The sequence below is a fragment of the Lathamus discolor genome, chromosome 3 (genome assembly GCF_037157495.1).
Source record: "Lathamus discolor isolate bLatDis1 chromosome 3, bLatDis1.hap1, whole genome shotgun sequence".
Taxonomy (NCBI): Eukaryota; Metazoa; Chordata; class Aves; order Psittaciformes; family Psittacidae; genus Lathamus; species Lathamus discolor.
Window position 1 is genome coordinate 144,732,445 of NC_088886.1, and position 19,642 is coordinate 144,752,086.

General features: G+C 40.5%; 1 protein-coding gene across 5 annotated transcripts in view; it reads right to left on the bottom strand.

Moving 5' to 3' along the window:
• SHTN1 (shootin 1) overlaps positions 1 to 19,642 on the bottom strand; it is a 67,708-nt gene that overhangs the window by 47,262 nt on the left and 804 nt on the right. For 2 of the 5 annotated variants that reach the window (XM_065672346.1, XM_065672345.1), the window contains exons 2-3: positions 9,691 to 9,743; positions 2,477 to 2,537 (exon numbers count right to left, since the gene is read on the bottom strand). In XM_065672346.1, coding sequence (XP_065528418.1) covers positions 2,477 to 2,537; positions 9,691 to 9,743 — 114 coding nt within the window. Of the gene's footprint in view, positions 1 to 2,476; positions 2,538 to 9,690; positions 9,744 to 12,211; positions 12,260 to 19,642 lie in introns of those variants that run through there. The other 3 variants (XM_065672347.1, XM_065672344.1, XM_065672343.1) reach the window with 3 other exon arrangements.

The window sequence follows — 19,642 nt, forward strand, 5'->3', positions numbered from 1 at the left end:
AGAGCAACCACAACTGTTTGGTTGTGTTCTTATTTCCACCTTTTCTGATAGTGGAGAAAATACCTGCTCCAAGCATGCAGTACCAGCTGCTACATTAAACTGAATTAAGGAAGAGCTTCAGGTAGCTTGTGTCCATAACTCTTTTGGGTTTATTGTACCTATCTCTGGGAATCTGGAGCAAAGAAATGTTTCAAGCAGGATGAGGAACCAATGGAGATAGAGAGATATTCCCTTTTTACAGACAGGAATCTAACAGCCTCAAGCAAAGCTAAAGTTAGGAAACCAGGATTGGGCTCACATGGCAGAACTAGGGATTACTCTTGCTTCATTTAAACTTAATTAACCTGCAATTATGATTAACTCAGGGGGGGAAAAAAAACTTTCCAAATTAAATACAAAAAATATATTATTTCCTAAGTCTGTCTAAAGTTCTTATTATGTCAATATTAATATTCATAAAGCAGCACTAAGTGGCCTGAAACATCTCTAACCTTGACAGTTTTTTTCAGGGGTAATAATACTGCGCAGCAAATGCAGGCCAACCAAAAACCACTTAACTAATTAGTAGTTGCAGTCACCGAGAAAACATGAATCAACACTGTTATTACAAGTGGCACATTTGAGTGGCATCTAATTATGACTTGATGAGCACGATACTTGCATTATCAACATTACTACTGCATCCCATCAGGGACTAAAAGCCGCTGATGGCATTGACTGCGAGAAACTCCCACTCAATGGTACTGCAGCACCCAACAATCTCCTTGGCAGGGGCACCCTCACTAAATGACATGTTAAGCGTAATTACTGGTAGACATTGTAAATAAACAGGATTGGAAGTGAAAATTGTACCAAGTGCATAAGACACAATCTGACACATTGGAAGTGGCAGCCTTAATTGAGAGTTTCTTTGACTGCTCAAGATCATTTCAACTGCATTTCTCGGAGGACAGTGATTATAACTGTGGAGACAGACGGCATAATGGTATCAGCACTGCTGACAGAGCAGTGAATTAAATTGTATCTGCTGTTGTGTGAAAGCCTTGATGAGAGGTACAGATCCTTAGTGGTCTTATCATTATAACACAATGGTCATGTTGTCATCAACCTTGCTGGCTCCAATTGAAAAGAAATGATTGTGTGTTGAAGCTTTCCCCCCCACCACCACCTTCTATCTCTTGTGCTCAATAGAACCAATTTTCAGAGAGCTATGAAATCACGCAATAGGGCCTAAAATGCAGCTGCTTGGCATACAAACGGGGCCCCATTAAACTGGAATCACACACAATATGTGTTTATGCCAGGAGAACAAATAGAAGCTGAGTACAGGCCAAGTTTATTCACAGACACAAAGCCAATGTAGCTCTTCATCAATATAATTGCCTTTTATATTGTCGTTTAAATAATGGGCTCTATTATTGCCTTAAAATCCTAATATTCCTGGCATTTTATCACTATGTTTACAAGGTATGTCCTTTAAAAAATGTGAAAGGAAGATAAAAGAAACCTATAAAATTTTACAACATCAAATATAACTTCAAATTTTAAGTCTTAACTACTTGACATTTTCTGCCACACTCTCGTATTCCTCCTATCATAACAAAAACAAAACAGGCTGCAGTTTTTCCCAGAGGAATTAGACTTCTTGGAGAACATTCTTGCCTCACAGAACAGTTATCCAAGATCACAGACGATTCCTGTTGATCTTAGATTCTTTTTCATAATTGTATCAGATGAACAATTATAAAACACAAGTGAGCAAATTCCTCTATTAACGGAGTCACACAAAAATACAGACCATGTGATTTCCTTCCCTGCATTAACTTCATCCACATTTCTGATGCTTCACAGTGCAGTTCATGGTGCTGGCATAAACCAGACAACACAGACCACAATCCCATTGTATTTGCCTCTTATAAGGAGCTATTCCACTAGGATACTTCCACTCCCATTAGATGTGCTTTGTTGCTTCCAGACACCATACGGTTTCAACAGAACCATTACTATAAAACTGTAAAACTGAATATTGAAATTCTCACAGCCCAGACAAGACATAACTTGCACTAAAAACTATCAAGAGACAGCAGTTCATCCTTAATACCTTTATTGGTATTTTGGATGAACTCATTCGTGAAAAAAATACCATTATTATTATTATTATTATTATCAATCTCAGCAATGGGTCAAATCCCACTCCATCCAAACATGTCACTTGCAGAATCCAGGTGAGATAGAGATGCATTTGTAGCTGTATTTTCATCACTCTGCAGCCCAAGAATGGCTACATGGCTCCCTGTGTCAGAGCATAAATACTGGGACAGCAGTTCGCCTGACAATGGTTAAAGTCTCACTGGATTAGCTCCTTAACACAAGGCTTTGAAGGAGAAACAGCACATGGACCTGAATCTCAGCCTTCTTAACACTGCTACAGAGTACTCTCTATACCAAAATAACCCCACTAACATGATCAGCTTACTTTTCTGAAACTCCTCCAGTTTTTTGACAGCTTCATCTCGTTCTTGCTTGATTTTGTCACACTGCAGAAGAAGAGAAAATTGAAATGAAACACTGATCCCAGTTATTTCATTAGCAGTCAGTCACAACATGCAAAAGCAGCAAAGATCAACTGCTGGCACGGTAACGTACAGAAGCTTATCAAAGCATTGTTTCTCCTTGCTCTCAGTCATGGATCAATGGAAACTATGCATAAAAAATTCATTACCCAGAGTATTTCCTAATGAAACCAGCAAGTTGCACTTGATTTTAGGCTCCAATTCAGAGCTACTCTGGAAATATTTTAGAACCACATTATCGAAACTGATACAAACACTCATCCATGATCCACACAACAGTAAAAGCAATACTTTCTTAACATGCAAAACTGCATGTCAAGAATATGCTTTAAGTCTGGTTTCATTAAGGCAACTAGATTTGGAAGAGAGGCTTACATTTCTATACACACCATGTGCAAAGAAAACCTCAAAGCCAATAAACAGGGATATGCTGTTCAGCTTCCCAATCTCATGAGCCAAACTTCACCCTTGAAGAAGTGAGAACAGCCACCTTCATGCTCTAAGGACTTCCTGTCACCCCAGCTTTACTACTTTAGGGGTTAATATGAATACTACACAGGACTGCAATCACTGCTCTTGACATCGAAAGTTTCCCCAACAAGAAAGAATAAAACAGACATTAAATAGACTTCACTAAGAAAACCACTTCCATAAACCAATGGCAGAACTCACAAAGAAATAAGTAAAGTTCCCAAGAGCCACAGTCAGTGATTAACCACACCGTGAAAAACACATGACCCAGGGGGAAGTATGATTGGCACACAATGTGTCTTACACACACAGCATAGCAGACATCCTTCCTCACATGCGGCTGCCTATGCTCACAGTAATAAATCAACGTAAGACCATGAGTTAAGTTTCGGAAGAGATCCGTGTGACTGAGCTCTTTACAGTGTAACTGCAAGAACAAGGACACTGGTCACTGGAACAGAACTGGAAAAAAAAAAAAAACCAACTGAAATGATTTTGCTTGATTTTCAGTTTTTCCACTTGAGAACACACCTTCAGTTAGCCGGGAAAGGAGCCTGCTGTTAAGTAACAAGAAGGGGAAGAGCCTGATTCAAAGGCAGCCAAATTCAAGACAGAGCCCTTCCATCAGCTCCAGAGGAGCTTGGATGAGACCCAAAGAAGGATCTGCTCCTGGGCAAGCAGAGGATGCCACTGATGTTGCTTCAGGGGCAGCCTCCATGCAGGCTTTGGAAGCTGCTGCTGATGGCTCTCTGTAGGAGCAAAAGGAGCTGCACTCAACAAGCAATCTCTCTTTTCCATAATTGTATCAGATGAACAATTATAAAATAGAAGTGAGCAAGTCTTCTCTTGGCACTGGGGTGATAAGGTGAGGGCAGCAGCTGAGATGGGGACACAGGTTAGTCACCAGCTCCTGTAAAGGTCTGTGAAACAAGGCAGAGCTGCAGAAGCAACACGATGTACTAAGAAGCAGCAAGACATACTAAGCAAGCGGCACCGGACAAGGACTCACCGTTCATCTGGCCCTGCTAACAAAGGAGCTGTTTAGAGAATCCTACACAGGAGAGGTGGGGAAGGAAAATCTGTGCATGAATCTTGCTGTCGTCCCTCTCAGTTTCCTCAGTTACCTTACTGGCAGAAGTGCAGTCTAAAACAGGCATCAAAGACACAGAAAGTATTGCTGATTGTTCTGGCAGAACACAGCCCGGCTGCAGAAGGGGGATGACTGTGAGCTGCTGCCTCTTTGTACTCTACAAAAGAGACACTGTAACCACACTGGCATACTTCACCCACGGATTTTTCTGCACGCTGCAAGCTTTCAGCCCACTGCATATTAAGTAAGAAAGAGATTTTTAATGCTTAGTTTAAAAAAGAGGAAGATTGGGCTCTTTAAGGATCTGATCTATTGTCTGTGGAAGTCAACAAGACACTTTCCTACTGATGGAAACCTTGATGTAGAGGATGCTGTACATTCCCTACGTCAACGATAGGAAAAACTCCTTTTGAAATCCTCAAGCAACATGCTGTAAGGCATAACAGCTTTCCCGGTGCAGCAAAAGGGGAAGTTCAGTGACCTGTTCCACTTCACCTTGAGTGCTGTTTGCAGAGCGAGCTCCATCTGGACCACAGCAAGCTGACTATTCTCCCGATAGCGATGCATGTTTCCCTGCACAATCAGGGTCTGTAAGTTTGGGTCTCCGCAGAGCAACTCCTGCTCCCAGTTGTAGCTTCCTCAATATTTTCCTGTCTCTGCTACTGTGCTTCAGAATAAAAGAGCAGGAAGAAAAGGAGAGCGGGAGATTGTTGCGCTTGCTGAAACGATCAATGGGAAGCACTTTGCTTTTTGTCTTGCAATCAAACCTCTGCAAGCAGAGCTGCTGCAAGTCCTACCAAAAAAACTAGTTTAGCTCCAATTTTCCTAAGAATTAGATAAAGTTGAGATTGTCTTTAACTACTTGTTACTGTTTCAAACTGGAAAGTTTAGCAAACAAAATATTCCTATTATGTTTCATCACAAAAAAACTATTGTTACCCCTCTAAAATAAACTGACTTTACCTTTAAAACAGGAAAATTAAAAGATCAAAACTTAGGAGAGAGATCTGCTCCCAAAAATTCACAACCACCTCACTCTTCAAAAAGGCAGTTTAATGCATTGTAATGGACTGTTAATTAACAAAAAATATCACTAATCCCAAATATTAGAAGGTGAATAGCATAACATTGCTATAAAATCTACTGTTCATGTTTCCCATTCAAGCATTTGCAACTGTTGAGGAGAAAGAGCTTTCACATATTTACTAAGTCTCCTCTTGTCAGTATTAACAGACAGCTCCATACTCCAAAGCACCCTCAAATAAAAAGTATAATAATAAAAAGGTTGATAGCTGCTGGGTTGTCAATATATTTTCCAATTTAAACTTTATTTTGTTAAGAGTTTCAGCTTTTCAGCAGAGGAAAATCAGCATTTATATCATTTTACTTACTATATTTTAATCTAATATTTATCGCACCATTATCCCAATAAAAAATAAAAGGTGATAGACAATTTTCCCATTCCAGTCCTGAACTAGCCATAGGAGCCAATGATAATTTTCTGGCAATAAAAATACATTGCATCTGTCTTTTTAGAAGCAAACTATCAATTCAGTTGCCAAAACTCATTTTGTGAGTAACTCCATTGAATTCCTCATCTCTGCAGGAGCAAGTTGAGGAGCTTTGCTGATCCCACTCAGTTTCAGATTTTTGCCTTCTAGGTACACAAGGCAACATTTTCATTTCTAGGACAGTGAACTGGTATGCTGACTACAAGTCTATCATGCACATGTCACTGGTGTTCAAACCAAATGCTGCATATACAGTGAGGCAAATAGCAGTGCATGAAGTTGGCCTGTTCTTGGAGCTAGCACAATACCAGAACAGTTAGGAAGTTGGTGCACACAACCTACTGGAAGCCTGTGAATACATCATCTCCTTGCCACTAACTTCAGGGAACTTCTCATCTATTCTAACAGGCTTCTTTATTACCAACCGTTCTGTACATAAGCTCCTACTCACTTCAAGTAAAAGACCTTCAAAGGGCAGAAACAAGGAGGAGACTGTTCAGTCCAGATATTAAGATGCAAGAAGTTCACGTAGTAGCTGTACAGTCAATCAAGCCATTGCTAAGCAACACAATATGCATTCTTTCCGATTTACACAGACTGTGAAATTTATGCAGATTTAATGCTTGTTGTAAAATTATGAGTTTGGTACAGTGCTCACAAGTGTCATCTGACGTTTGCTATACTCTACTTACAGAAGAATAAGCATGTCATCAAGGCAGAATCCCTTCCCCATTCCCATTTGGTGACAAAACACAATCCACTCTATACATCTGCTTTAACAGAGCAAACACTGTGAATGATGTATCAGAGATACAGTATTACACCTACTGTTTTGGATAGCTGTCTCGCCTTCCTTTTTTCTTTTCCCTACTGGCAGCATGACAAAACACTGTCAAAACCAGTGTTCAGAGTCATTTCTGTCTGATTAGCAAGTAGTCAAATATTTATTCATGATCTGTCTCTGAATACGTCAGAACTGCATATTAAGCGATCTACATTTGTGTGAAACTGAACGTTAGTTTTCTGTTTTGGGGGGACTGGCATGTGTGTTTAGTCTGCTATTTCAATTAAAAGGATGACCTAAGAGAAGTAATCTGATAATATCATTTTTGCTCAGGGTTTTCAAAGGATTTACAAATATTAATTAAAAAAATGCCAGTCAGAGACCCCACCAAATGGCAGTTTAGGAAGACAATGAGGAAGAGACACTATGGATCAAAGATCTTACATTTTGCTCCTGAATTTTCATGCCTTAAAGCCCTTTAAGTAGCAGGGCTTTGAACAAAGTAACCTACATAAAAGTCAGTTTTACATAGAACAGTCTGGGTTGGAAGGGACCTTAAAGATCCTCCAGTTCCAACCCCCTGTCATGGGCAGGGACACCTTCACTAGACCATGTTGCTCAAAGCCACCTGCTTTGGATGCCTTGAATTGAAGAACCTGCCATACAAACTGGAGACTCAGGACACATTTTAAGTTAGCTGCCCATTATACACCAAGTCCCATGTTTCTAATATAAACAAAGATCATTTCTCCATGGCCAAGCTCATGTTTCAGAGCCATACAAGTGTAGCGGTGACTTAGAAAAAAAACTCCATCGAGTGTGTCAAAAGCACACAGATACAGACCCCTGTCTAACTCCTGTGTGTTACTGCCACAAATAGCCTCCAAGTCCTTTGCTGAAAAGTAGCTTCACTTGAATTCCTCCTATGAATGCAATTATGGGACCACAACTGACAGAGAGGAAGCCATCTGCTTACACTCATACTGACAGACAGTGGCAGAAACTGGAACTGAATGTACCCACAACTTCCCAGACCTACACGCAAAGACAGCCTCTGCTATACTTCCTCCAGTATCAGGTTTGATCCTGCAAAGCATAAACTAAGATACAAAGTTAAAGACATTAATGAGCTTTCAGGATTACCCAACCTTGCAATAACACAAGGCATAGTTTCTGCCAGTACTGGCACTGTAAGCAAATAAAACCAAGAACTCTCTATCAGTAGATTTTGTGGAAGAAATGTACTCCAGGCCTCACACTGAGCCACTTGAGCACAAGCACTTAAACAACTAAGCAGGACTGCTTACACAAGCACCCCGATTTGCAGGATGGAGGTTCTTGGATGGAGAACACTTGCATAAGAACCGAAAATCCTCCAACCCTGAGCACACGCTTAATTTGTGGATGTAATCCCCATGTGCTCAGAAATGGAGGATTTTCACTTGTTATGCAAGTATTCTGAAAACCATCATACCGATCTTCAAAAGAAACACAAGGAGTGGCTACAGAGATGCACTTACAGGAAAGAAGTCTTGTGAGAGAGATGAACAAGGAACAAAGAAGGGCAATGGACAGGCCTGGTGTGAACTCCTCAAACATGACTGAAATCAGCCATCAGCGCGGGCTTGGGGAGACAAGACAAATTCAAGGGAGAGAGCTGTGGAGGGCAGAACATGCTGAAACCACATGCAGCTGAGGAAGTCCCCAGGCTGCAAGTGTTTTGGAGATCAGAAGAGTAGTCTGTGAAGGCATTACACTGTGGAGGCTTTTACACTACTCCCTCTCTGTTGCTGTCAGAGACAGGATACTTGGCTAGATGGGCTCTTGGTCTAACTCAGTTTCATTCTCTTTTCCTTCTGAGCACCCTGACATGAACTGCCACAGTCTTCCAAACTGCAAAAATAGAGGATGTATTTCCCAGGATATCTAAGGCTCTGGTGCAGAACAGAAATGCAGCAACAAGCATAGTAAAAAAGATGAGGAGGCCAGTGGGGAGGAGGGAGTGAAGCACAATATACTGAGCTCAATGGAAATAGACATAATCACTGCTGAAGCATAACATGAAGATAAGCTCCAAGTTTTCTTCAAGAATGATACAGTAGTTAAGGACAAGATCTTCCCAATGCCTTGAGTTGCAACATTTGTAACCACTGGACTTCAGAGTGAGCCTTCAGAAATGACTTCATAAAAAGCTAAAATAACCTACACGCTTTGGCAGCTAGCAGGGATCTGAAAACTAACATTTCTTACATCTTCAGCTCAGTAATACTGGTAAAAGGAGTATTTTTTGTTTACAATACAGTGCAGCACCAGCTTCTCTGCCTTCTTCACTATCTAGAACTGGTAAGAGGCTTTTAGTGGCCTCAGTTTCTTTTGGCAGGTATCTGCTAAAAACCTTTTGCACATTGACATGGATTTATGCAACATAACACTGCCATCAAATCTGAGCTCTGTTCCTGTTGGCTTCCTTGCAGAAAGCAGGCATAGTGAATGAACAAGAGTCCCGAGTGAAAAAAACATACTTAATGTGCTTAATTTTACTCCTATAAAGACAGTTCATTGTAATTACAAGGAACAAACTAGAAACTGGTCATTATTTCTTACTCTAGTATCTCTAAACATTGAAACAATAAGCTTGTAGTAATGTGTGAAGTTCAGGACATACATTTAAAGGTTCAAGTTGTACAGGCACCAGATTTCACAGAAGGATGCCGAGAATCCATTTTACACTGCAGTACCATCCTGCAACTAAAGACATTTTGCTCTCCTATTAAAAACTGGGCTGGAGACTTCAAATACCTTCAGAAACCATATTCCTACATTCTGAATTTTCAGAAAGGTTGGGTAAGGGGAATTGTTTCATTTTCATTTTCTTTTCAGGAAGTCTGACTGTGCAAATCAAGTTGTAATAAACAATTTTCAGATCCAAGAGAAGCAAGTTTTCCTAAGACTATCTAAACACTTTACTTGGTCTGTGCTCACACTGTAACCATAGGCAAACTGGCTATAGCATCAATCATATATATATATTTATATATATATATATATATATAAATATATATAAACTTTTCTGAAGTGGAGCAGATAAAATAGCTGCTGGAAGTTGTACCTATATGTATTAAGGAGCAATGAATATAACTAATACTTACTACTTGTAAATAACCAGCTGAGCTTACAAAAGCAGACAACAACCTGCCACAGCCAATACAGTATTCTGATATTTAGCATTATAGTATTAAATAAGAATCAGGAGATACAAACCTCTTCTTTCGTTTTCTTATTTTCTGCTCTAAGCTCTTCATATTCGCCAATAGCTATATAAGGAAAAAAGAAAAAGAATAAAGTTAATGTTGCAGCACCTCCTCTGGTTAAATTAGCCCTCCATTTCATTTATTGGAAAGCTCTTCTGGCTATCTACACAGACTTCTTACATAACATAGGTCATAAACTTCATTAATAGTCCACGGATGAACTGGATGTACTTCTAGAATTGAAGTAATTGGAAGTGTCTGAGTAAGATGGTGGCTCCTCAAACAATCAATTTCTGATCAATGGAGAGTTAAACAATCTTATTGACAGAGTTCAAAAATTACAAGGTGAATGTACTGGCTTGCAGTCACCATTTTAAAGCCACACTGGCTCAGGTTACAGATCAATGCTAGAAAGCATGGTTAATGTAATACCGATACACATGTACATCCAGACCAGCTGAGTACCTTCATTTATTAACATTTCCTTTCAACAAGAGTCCTAGGAGAGTTTTTTTTCTTTAAACTCCACAGTGTAGACATGAAAAGATTGAACGATTTATCCAAGATCACACAAGAACTGAGCTGCAGGGATCAGCAGGGAAGGGATCAACCTCCAGGATACTGGAGGTCCATTGTTTCAACCAGTAATAATATGCAGAATAATCTATCAGCTACCAATTCAACATCCACTTTACTGCATATTTTCGTGTATCTTTCTTAAACCTTTTATTTTACTACAGAATCCACAGAATCACAGAATCCCAAGGGTTGGAAGGGACCTAAAAAGATCATCTAGTCCAACCCCCCTGCAAGAGCAGGGTAACCTACAGTACATCACACAGGAACTTGTCCAGGCGGGCCTTGAATATCTCCAGTGTAGGAGACTCCACAACCCCCCTGGGCAACCTGTTCCAGTGCTCTGTCACTCTTACAGTAAAGAAGTTCTTCCTGATGTTAACGTGGAACTTCCTATGCTCCAGTTTACACCCATTGCCCCTTGTCCTATAACTGGATATCACTGAAAAAAGCCTAGCTCCATCATCCTGACACCTACCCTTTACATATTTGTAAACATTGATGAGGTCACCCCTCAGTCTCCTCTTCTCCAAGCTAAAGAGACCCAGCTCCCTCAGCCTCTCCTCATAAGGGAGATGTTCCACTCCCTTAATCATCTTTGTGGCTCTGCGCTGGACTCCTTCAAGCAATTCCCTGTCCTTCTTGAACAGAGGGGCCCAGAACTGGACGCAATATTCCAGATGCAGCCCCACCAAGGCTGAGTAGAGGGGGAGGAGAACCTCTCTTGACCTACTAACCACTCCCTTTCTAATGCACCCTAAGATGCCATTTGCCTTCTTGGCCACAAGAGCACATTGCTGGCTCATGGTCATCCTCCTATCCACCAGGACCCCCAGGTCCCTTTCCCCTTCACTACTTTCCAGCAGGTCAACCCCCAACCTGTACTGGTACATGGGGTTGTTCTTCCCCAGATGCAAGACTCTACACTTGCCCTTGTTAAATTTTATCAAGTTTCTCCCCGCCCAACTCTCCAGCCTGTCCAGGTCTCGCTGAATGGCAGCACAGTCCTCTGGTGTGTCAGCCACTCCTCCCAGTTTTGCGTCATCAGCAAACTTGCTGAGGGTGCACTCAGTTCCCTCATCCAGGTCATTGATGAAAATATTAAACAGCACCGGTCCCAGCACCGACCCCTGAGGAACTCCACTAGTCACAGACCTCCAGCTAGATTCTGCGCCATTGACCACAACTCTCTGCCTTCTTCCTTTCAACCAGTTCTCGATCCACCTCACTACTTGATCGTCAAGCCCACACTTCCTTAGCTTATCTATGAGGATGCTGTGGGAGACAGTATCAAATGCCTTACTGAAATCAAGAAAAACTACATCTACCTTACAACTTACAACTACCTTACAACTACCTTAGGGATGTGCCATTATTGCCACAACTTCCCAATTTTATTCTTTCAAGTGTGTCCCATGTGGGCTGTTTGGTCTTTGAGACCATAGACATTTTATTGTCACTAGACAGAAGCTGAAAACACCGTCAAACGTTAGAGAAACCAACCTTGATATGAAAGAACACTGTTCAGTCTTCAAGATTCATACTGCATCTTATTCCAGCCCCCTAGTATCTCCTCAGATTTTCCCTTGTACCTGAGAAAAGCTATACTAGCATACAGGTTTTATTTCAAGCCAACTTCATTAAAACCAGATAGAGAGTATGAATATATAGTTTTCAGCTAATGACAGCAGAGATGTTGGAGTTTCATCGTAAATTTCACGTCTTACCCTGCATCTGAAGGCATGAACATGTACAGTGGTAGATTAGCCACCTGAAAAACTGCTAGCTCCTTCTAGCTTTAGATAATTAAACTTTTTGCAACAAGAAGCTCTTACAAATGAAGTTATACTTTGCACTGTTGTTATGACCCTTTTCCCCCTCCTCCCCATTTCAAAACCCACTGAAACTCCTCCCAGTATTTCAAAACCCACTGAAATAAAACTAACTCAACTCACTCCTAAAAGCTAGGTCCACAGCACCACTGTTTTGTTTGCCTTCAGCATGCCTGTAACTCTCACCAGCAGAAGTACCTTAGATGTAAAAAACTCATGTTATCCTCTTTTCTCCAAGATCATTTCAGTTTAGAGATGCATGACTGAGGTACACGAAGGATGGGATAGACAGCAGTATTAGTTCCTGGGCTACCAACTCAAAACACTGCTGCTCCTTGTGTGCCTGGACCAGCAACAGGGAAATGGCAAGACCCTGCTAACTATATTAACTAGAATGCAAAATGAAGGAATGCTAGCAATCTCTTGGCCAGAATCTCAGCTCAGCTGTGATCAGCAACCCAGGGCCCTCAAATTAAAAACATTAAAAAACCTACTGAAAACAAAGTTGCAGTCTACACACAAACTCACATGAAATCTGATCATTTCAACATGTGGGAAAACTCCTTCCTCCTGCTCATACAACTAAAAAGGTGGATCTATAGAGTGGGAACGAACAAAACCAGGCTTCTTAAAAATGTGCCCTGCATCCCCATACCAGTATAACTAATGTCTCCCACCCATCCCTTTACTTTGCCACCAAGACCCCTGACATCTCCCATACTCAAGAAGCAGAAAAAAACCCAAAAGGTAGATAAACAGGGAAGAAACCATGCTGATGCAGTTACTCTAATAAAGAGCACCTTAAGTGAAACAGCATTTCCTACACAGGAACTCAAAAGCTCTATCTATGCCTCTTCATCACTGTTCCACTTCTAAGCCATTTCCCTGTTTCCTTTGGGAAAACAAGGGAAGAGATTTCTAGCATCCACATGAAAAAAAAAAAAAAAAAAAGGAAAGGTAAAAAAAAGGAAAGGAAACAGATACACTCAAGCTTCTTCATACTTGAAAACTGGTGGTGCTTGCTCGCCTTTAAGGCAAACTCATCCTTGTTATTCAGTACTTTATAAACGACCAAAAAATGTAACTATAGGTTTGCCCCACCCTTGACAGCTCTCCTCACATGCCCAGAGAACTGAGGACTCTGAATCACCAGCCCTTAAGGCACGGATACAAGAACAAGCTGCTGAAAAACAAGGATAAGAACTTAGTGGGAATTACTGGCATGTTGCGTAAGGGCGCACCTGCGCAAGACTGGGATTAAACTGCCTGCTCAGGGCAGCCCTTCCCATTTTACTGTGCATGGGTCCTTATGGAGCAAACACACAAAAATCAGCTATTTTATGCTGCACTCACACAGCAACTTTCTTCAGAGCCGTTTTGCCATGCCATTAATGCAAAACTATTAGTTCTTCCTTGAATACAGCTAATGCACAGTAAGGATCTGATATCTTAAAATAAGAATATCCTTTGTGGATGGCAACCTCTAGATGATGATCCCATAAAAACCCATCATTCACATTTTCGGGTATGGATTTATTAAACAGTACATCTAACAAAGAAACTGCAGTTTTTATCAGGCCTGGAAACAAGTAAGATTTCTGAATTACTACATACATTTTCTGCTCTGTATCAGATTCTCTGCAAAGGCAGAAGATGCAAGTTCGTGGATGGTTTTCCTTTTTTTTTAATATTGTGGGGCTTACTGGGATGCTTTTGTACAAAGTTTTTCAAGTGTTTTATGTACAACAAAGTTCTGAGGCCATCCACAAAAAAAGTCAAGAGTCTACATAACCTTCACTGAAGAATAAATAGCATAAAGGTGACAATGATTTCTGTACTCTAAAACTACTCTACAACAATTAATATTATCAGCAGCACTAGGCAACACTTCACATGTTCCAAATCTCATGTTGATTATTAGCCTTAGAACACTCTTTGGTATATTAAGAGGCATCACCATTCCTTATTTATAGATTGACAAGCAATAAATCCTGTTGTATAAAGACTTTCCCAAACCTTCTCTGAGAGGTTTCCCAGTGGGGAAATTAGTCATGAATGAAACAAACAAGGTACTTTACTAAAGGTGCTGCTGAAATTCCAGAACTACCCATAATTTTCTCAAAGAATCAATAATGTAGCATATATTGATAGTAAACCACCTACACTGTACTCATCAGCCTCCAGTGAATCCTGATGCAATGTAATAAATATGTGTAAGAGGCCTCTTGAGATACTGTTGCTGTCTGACCCCAACTTAAGTTTATCCTTAGTAAAATTATTCCTGATATACAGCAGTATTACATAAACGATTTATCAGGACACAAATCCCATTTCTCTGTCTCAGGCTAACTTCATGGAGTATGAGGACAACACCATGCCTTCATCTCAAGACTAAGGAGAGAAAATAACTGGGAAAAAAAGAGACAAGAACAGATTATTTTGGGCTAACCAAACATCCTTAATGCGCCCAAAACATAATCCCTGCTCTTACAGCAAAACACTCAAACCACGGAAAAGCCAACGTGACTGAACACAGAGTGATTCTTCGTAACATGACCAGGCGTACTCAACAACTACTCACTCCACAGCTCATCTGGCCAGAAGGGACTGTCCTGTCAACATCTAGCAATGTTCTTGATCTGTATTAAATTAAGCAGGGACCTTTGTGTACAGAAGCTGTTTAATTATGAGAGTCTTTTGATTTTCAGTTGTGAGCCTGTGTCTCCTGAACCTGGATTTGCTAACAGAAAATATGTTATCTGAATTAGATGTTTAATATATTAGATACTTATTATGGCTAAAAAAAGCACTTATTAGTGAAACAAGGTCATAAGAATATTACTATAATTCATAGTGAATAACCAAGACACTTTCATTTACAGAGTGATGCAGTGAGAGTCTTCCTAGTCTTTTTATTAAATAATTCATTAATACCTTTTCTAAATCTGAATACCAAACAATGGAGATTAAAAAAAAAAAAAAAAAACAAAACAAAACCACCTTAAAAATGCTACAATCGTGTACTTTAGCACTTACATTTAAAGTAGGGTGGCTTCAAGTAGACCCAGAGCCCTTCCATGCCAAAGCAACAAGTAATGCCACTTCAGCATTTCAAACCTACTTATTTAATCAAAATAGTAAGTACAGCTGTCAAAGGAAGCAAGTGTCATCCCACTATTTATTCTTCTTGACTATGGACCAGACATGTCTTTGCTGGTACAGGCAAGAAAAGAGCTTAGAGTGCTAGAAGTCCTTCGCTTCAGATGAACCAAGCTATCCTAATAAAGTCATTTTTTGCTGTATAAGTAAACTTAACGCCAGGCTTTTTGCAGGTTTGGACGTATCATTTAGAGAGAGAATTACCCCTGACAGCAACACTGAACCAAAAGCTTTATTGGGAGTGCTGCCACCACACTCCTCATCCCAGAGTACTTGGAAGAGGAAGAGGCAGGCCAGGGCTGTTGTACAAACCCTCTCTCAAGTAGCAGTGCTCTCGCTACAGGCACATTATCTCCTAGGCCCCCATGAAAAAGAGATGGAGCTAAAGAATGAGCACTTATGGGCTTGCATAAAGGTGAACGTGTACGATGGCATTATATCCATTACCTCACAATAACTCCAAATCTTGAGTCAGAATACATGAACCCTTTATTAGGCCTAAACCTTACATGCCAAACCAGGTCATGTATCAGTTGCACCAGCTGATATCTACAAGACTCTGTAACCAAACAGCTCTTGAAAAATATACTTGAGAAAGAATACACTTGAAAAATAAACAAAAATCATAGGTGTAAGTATACAAAGGTAAGCAGTAAGTACAAATACTGTCAGTTCCCACATACTTTGATTTGGTTTAAATCTGTAAAAATATATACAAAGAAATGCTTTAATAAGACCCCAAATTTGCATCCTGCAGCCTTGCAGCTTCCTGCAGACTGGACAGGGAAATTAAACACATCACTGCCTGACAAAGCCCAGCCACTAAGCTCACACCCGAAGGCTGGTCTTCACAAGGTCCTGAAAAACACATGCAGTTCAATAAGAGAAAGTGAAATGGGAAACACTTTTAAACTGTAATAAATGAAGTAAACATTCAAGCAGAATGGGTTCTGATGGGGAATGATGACTGCTGTGTATGAACACCAACATACACAAGCGCATAGGGAAAAAGAAATAATCTATAGAGCCGATGACCTAGGAAGAGAACATAGCAGCCAGCAAGATACCCTCCCCTAAACAGAGAAATTCCTCTGGCTATAAAAAGTTACCCATCTGCCACAAAGAACATATTTGTCAAACTACATTACAAGCTTGTCAATAGCATTAACTTTAAAAGTACTACTCTGAGATATTGCCACCAGATTGGCAGTCTGTTCCTTAGAAGATATATGGCGTTCCCTTATTCAAAGGCTCTGACATATTTTTTATTAAGAAATCCAATAGAGCCACAGGACTAGAGACTGGATATCATCACACTTGAAATCCAGCCAACATACACAGAGCAAGATAAGACCTTTAAAACTCATCAAGAAGAGCCAGGCAATACAAACATGTTCAGTATATGTGTATTTAACAGTAGTTGTTAATCATTGCGATTTAGCAAAGTGACCAGAAATGTGACTATGACAGTGGCAGCTGAAGTAATTTTATTTAGTTTGTAACTCCACACATTCTGGTTGCTGACTCCTGTTTTCAACTGAACAAAGAAGTGACCACAGCAGAAGATGACTCTGTCTTTAAGGGCAAAGTACCAGCAGTGCCAATTAAACCAAAGACAAACAAGGCAACTTTCCAGGCAGGTAATCGGCTACTGTTACAATGCAGCTGTTAGTCAGTTTGCTGCAGGTTTGCTCAGGTTTTACAGCCAACCATTAATAACACAAGGTTTCGACCACTTGATTTGTTTTTGTTTCAGTTTTAAGTCTTACCCATAGGAATTATAAGAGGCAGTTGAACAGAAATGTGGAAATATCACTTAGAGTAGTTAGGTAATGCTAATATTTTATAGTGGAGCTGCTTTATCAAACCAAGCCATCGCCGAAAGCCAGTCACAGGATTAAAACTCAAACAACACTTTTAAGTCCTAAATATCAACACAGAGATCATGTTTCTGCATAATGCTCACCTTAAACTTGGTAAAGAAACCAGCCAAAGAATGATCAGTATCGGGTATCTGAGTCTAACACACAGGACTTGGAAAATTCAGCATGGGTAAAAGATAAGCATATCTTGCACACAGACAGCTTCAGTGTCCTTGTCACTGTTCAGAGCTCTGCCAAACAGCGAAGTGAATTCGTCCAGACACGAGTCAGTGTCACAGCTGCCATTGAGAATTGAGCAGAGAGCTGCAAAACACCTGCCTCAGGTTCAGTCTTGCTTAGGAAAAGGACAAGCAGCAGTTGAGACATGACAGCAATCAGCCACGTACGCTGAGACTTGCCTTCCCCTCCACCTTTTACATGGCTCCTCATACAGTTTAGCTACCCGGTGCCAGGCAAGTTTCTCAAGACTAGAAAAACACACCCAGAAAGAGAAACCAAACAAGGGCTACTGAACCATGTTCTCTGAAGACAACCCCCCCCCCTCCCCCCAATGAATGTTTCACAGAAATCTGACTACAGACCATAATGTTATGGTAATCTGAATCCACATGTCACTCCAAATGCAATAAAGGTAAGACAAGGTAAGTGTATACACCCATTACCCCAAATACTCAGAGAGTATCAGCCTTCCATCAACTGCATTTACTTCCAAACCAATACCATTATCTACATCTGGAAGCAGTAAAGAGGAAAATCAAGACTTTTCTTCTTCTTTTCATGCTGTCTCTGTTTAACAGAGCATCTTGAAATTCTTTGAGGAACACTGTTAGTGTCTACAATAGCCTTATTCTGTTTTCAGTAAGAATGGAGGGGAAACTATATACTCAAACAGTGTACAAAGAGGAAGCAAATTTGCTTTCCTACAGTAACAATATTGAGGTAATTACTGTTATGATAATTTTATGCACCTTTTCCTCACTTGGAATCATTACTTTGGGCACCTCAGACTCATCAGTTAACATACTTTAACTACTAACTTAACTACAGTGTGCTGCCGTAGCTTTGCACTGGTTTAGATACAAAACAGCACACAGAAGAGTGTTTTCTTAAGCTTTCCACTGGGTAACTTTTCACCTATATAAAACAACTTCCTCACCAGCCATACAGTTACAAAAACAATTGTTAGCCTCACAACAATATACAAACATCCACCAAGAAAAGTGCCTCACAGGACAGGGCTGCCAAGTTCAGCTTCTATTTCAACAGCTCAAGTGGATCTGGAACAGCCAGTCCTCAAGTTACAGAAACTTTCCCTTGAACTAATTCCTGCAGTCCCAGGAAATTTCATTAGGCATTAAAGGATACTCACACCACTTGAGCAGAAGACTCACACACACTGGAACTGAAGCCCCAGTATAACAAATTTCAACAGGTTAGGATTTCTCTACAGAATAACCCAAACTTGCCTTTTTTTGCAACTTATTGTCATTTTAGCAACTATCCTTGTGGCACAGACAACTCCTCTGGAGCCAACAGTGTTGGAGGCAAACAGAAAGAAACCTCAGATTTTTAGCCTTATTTTTCACTCCCATATTATTAAAACACACATCTATAAGATTATAATGAATTTTATACCCACCGATATCCTAAGTCACAATCTACCCAGTGCAGCTGGTAATCATGAATTTACAATGCTGAGTATATGGGAGCAACCACTAAAAATAAGTGCCAAAGCAGACCATAAACAGCTTGCAAATATCCAGCTGTAATGTGGTTAAGAAAAGCTCTGGCTGTGACCAAAGTCTGGCTGTGACCAAAGTGACCAAGTGCATTAATGGTCAGAATGAATGGGGCACTACCCACATTTCCTTAATTTCACTTTTACACAACTTTGTCCAACATGTCCTTTCCAAACAGCTCCTCCTAGGCTATGGCAGATCAGGAGAATTCAGCTGAGCGAACTACCAGCTGCGAATTAAAGTGCTGGTACACTGCACCTACTGTGTCTGAACCTGTGAGACAGGAAGCACACCAATTCCTTGATGCACACTCACAAGCAGATGTTCACAATTCAAACAGCCAGTAATGCTGGTTCTTCAGATGTTGCCTACACACATAACCAGGGTAGAACCTTTGCTCGAACAACTTGGTTTGAGGGTAGACTGACCAGGGAAGTTGAAAAAGAGGCTACGCTTTGAGCATCCAGGGTCATTTCCATGCCCTTTCTTATAAAACACAGCCTATTACAGTGGTTTAGTTTCTAAGGCAAGCTACCTACTCATGAAGCTGAACATTTACATGATCTTGAGGTCCTTTCCAAACCTAACTGTTCTATGATTCTATGATTCTATGAAGTACTGGACTTTCCAACTAAAGCACCAAGAGTGATTCACATGGGGAACCAAACCAGCCCACGACAAGCACTTCCTTCCATTTACACCACAACTACAAAGGCTCTACAGAAGCTTGTGGCATATCAGGGCCAGCCTCAAGCTATCGGCGGGAAGTTTGC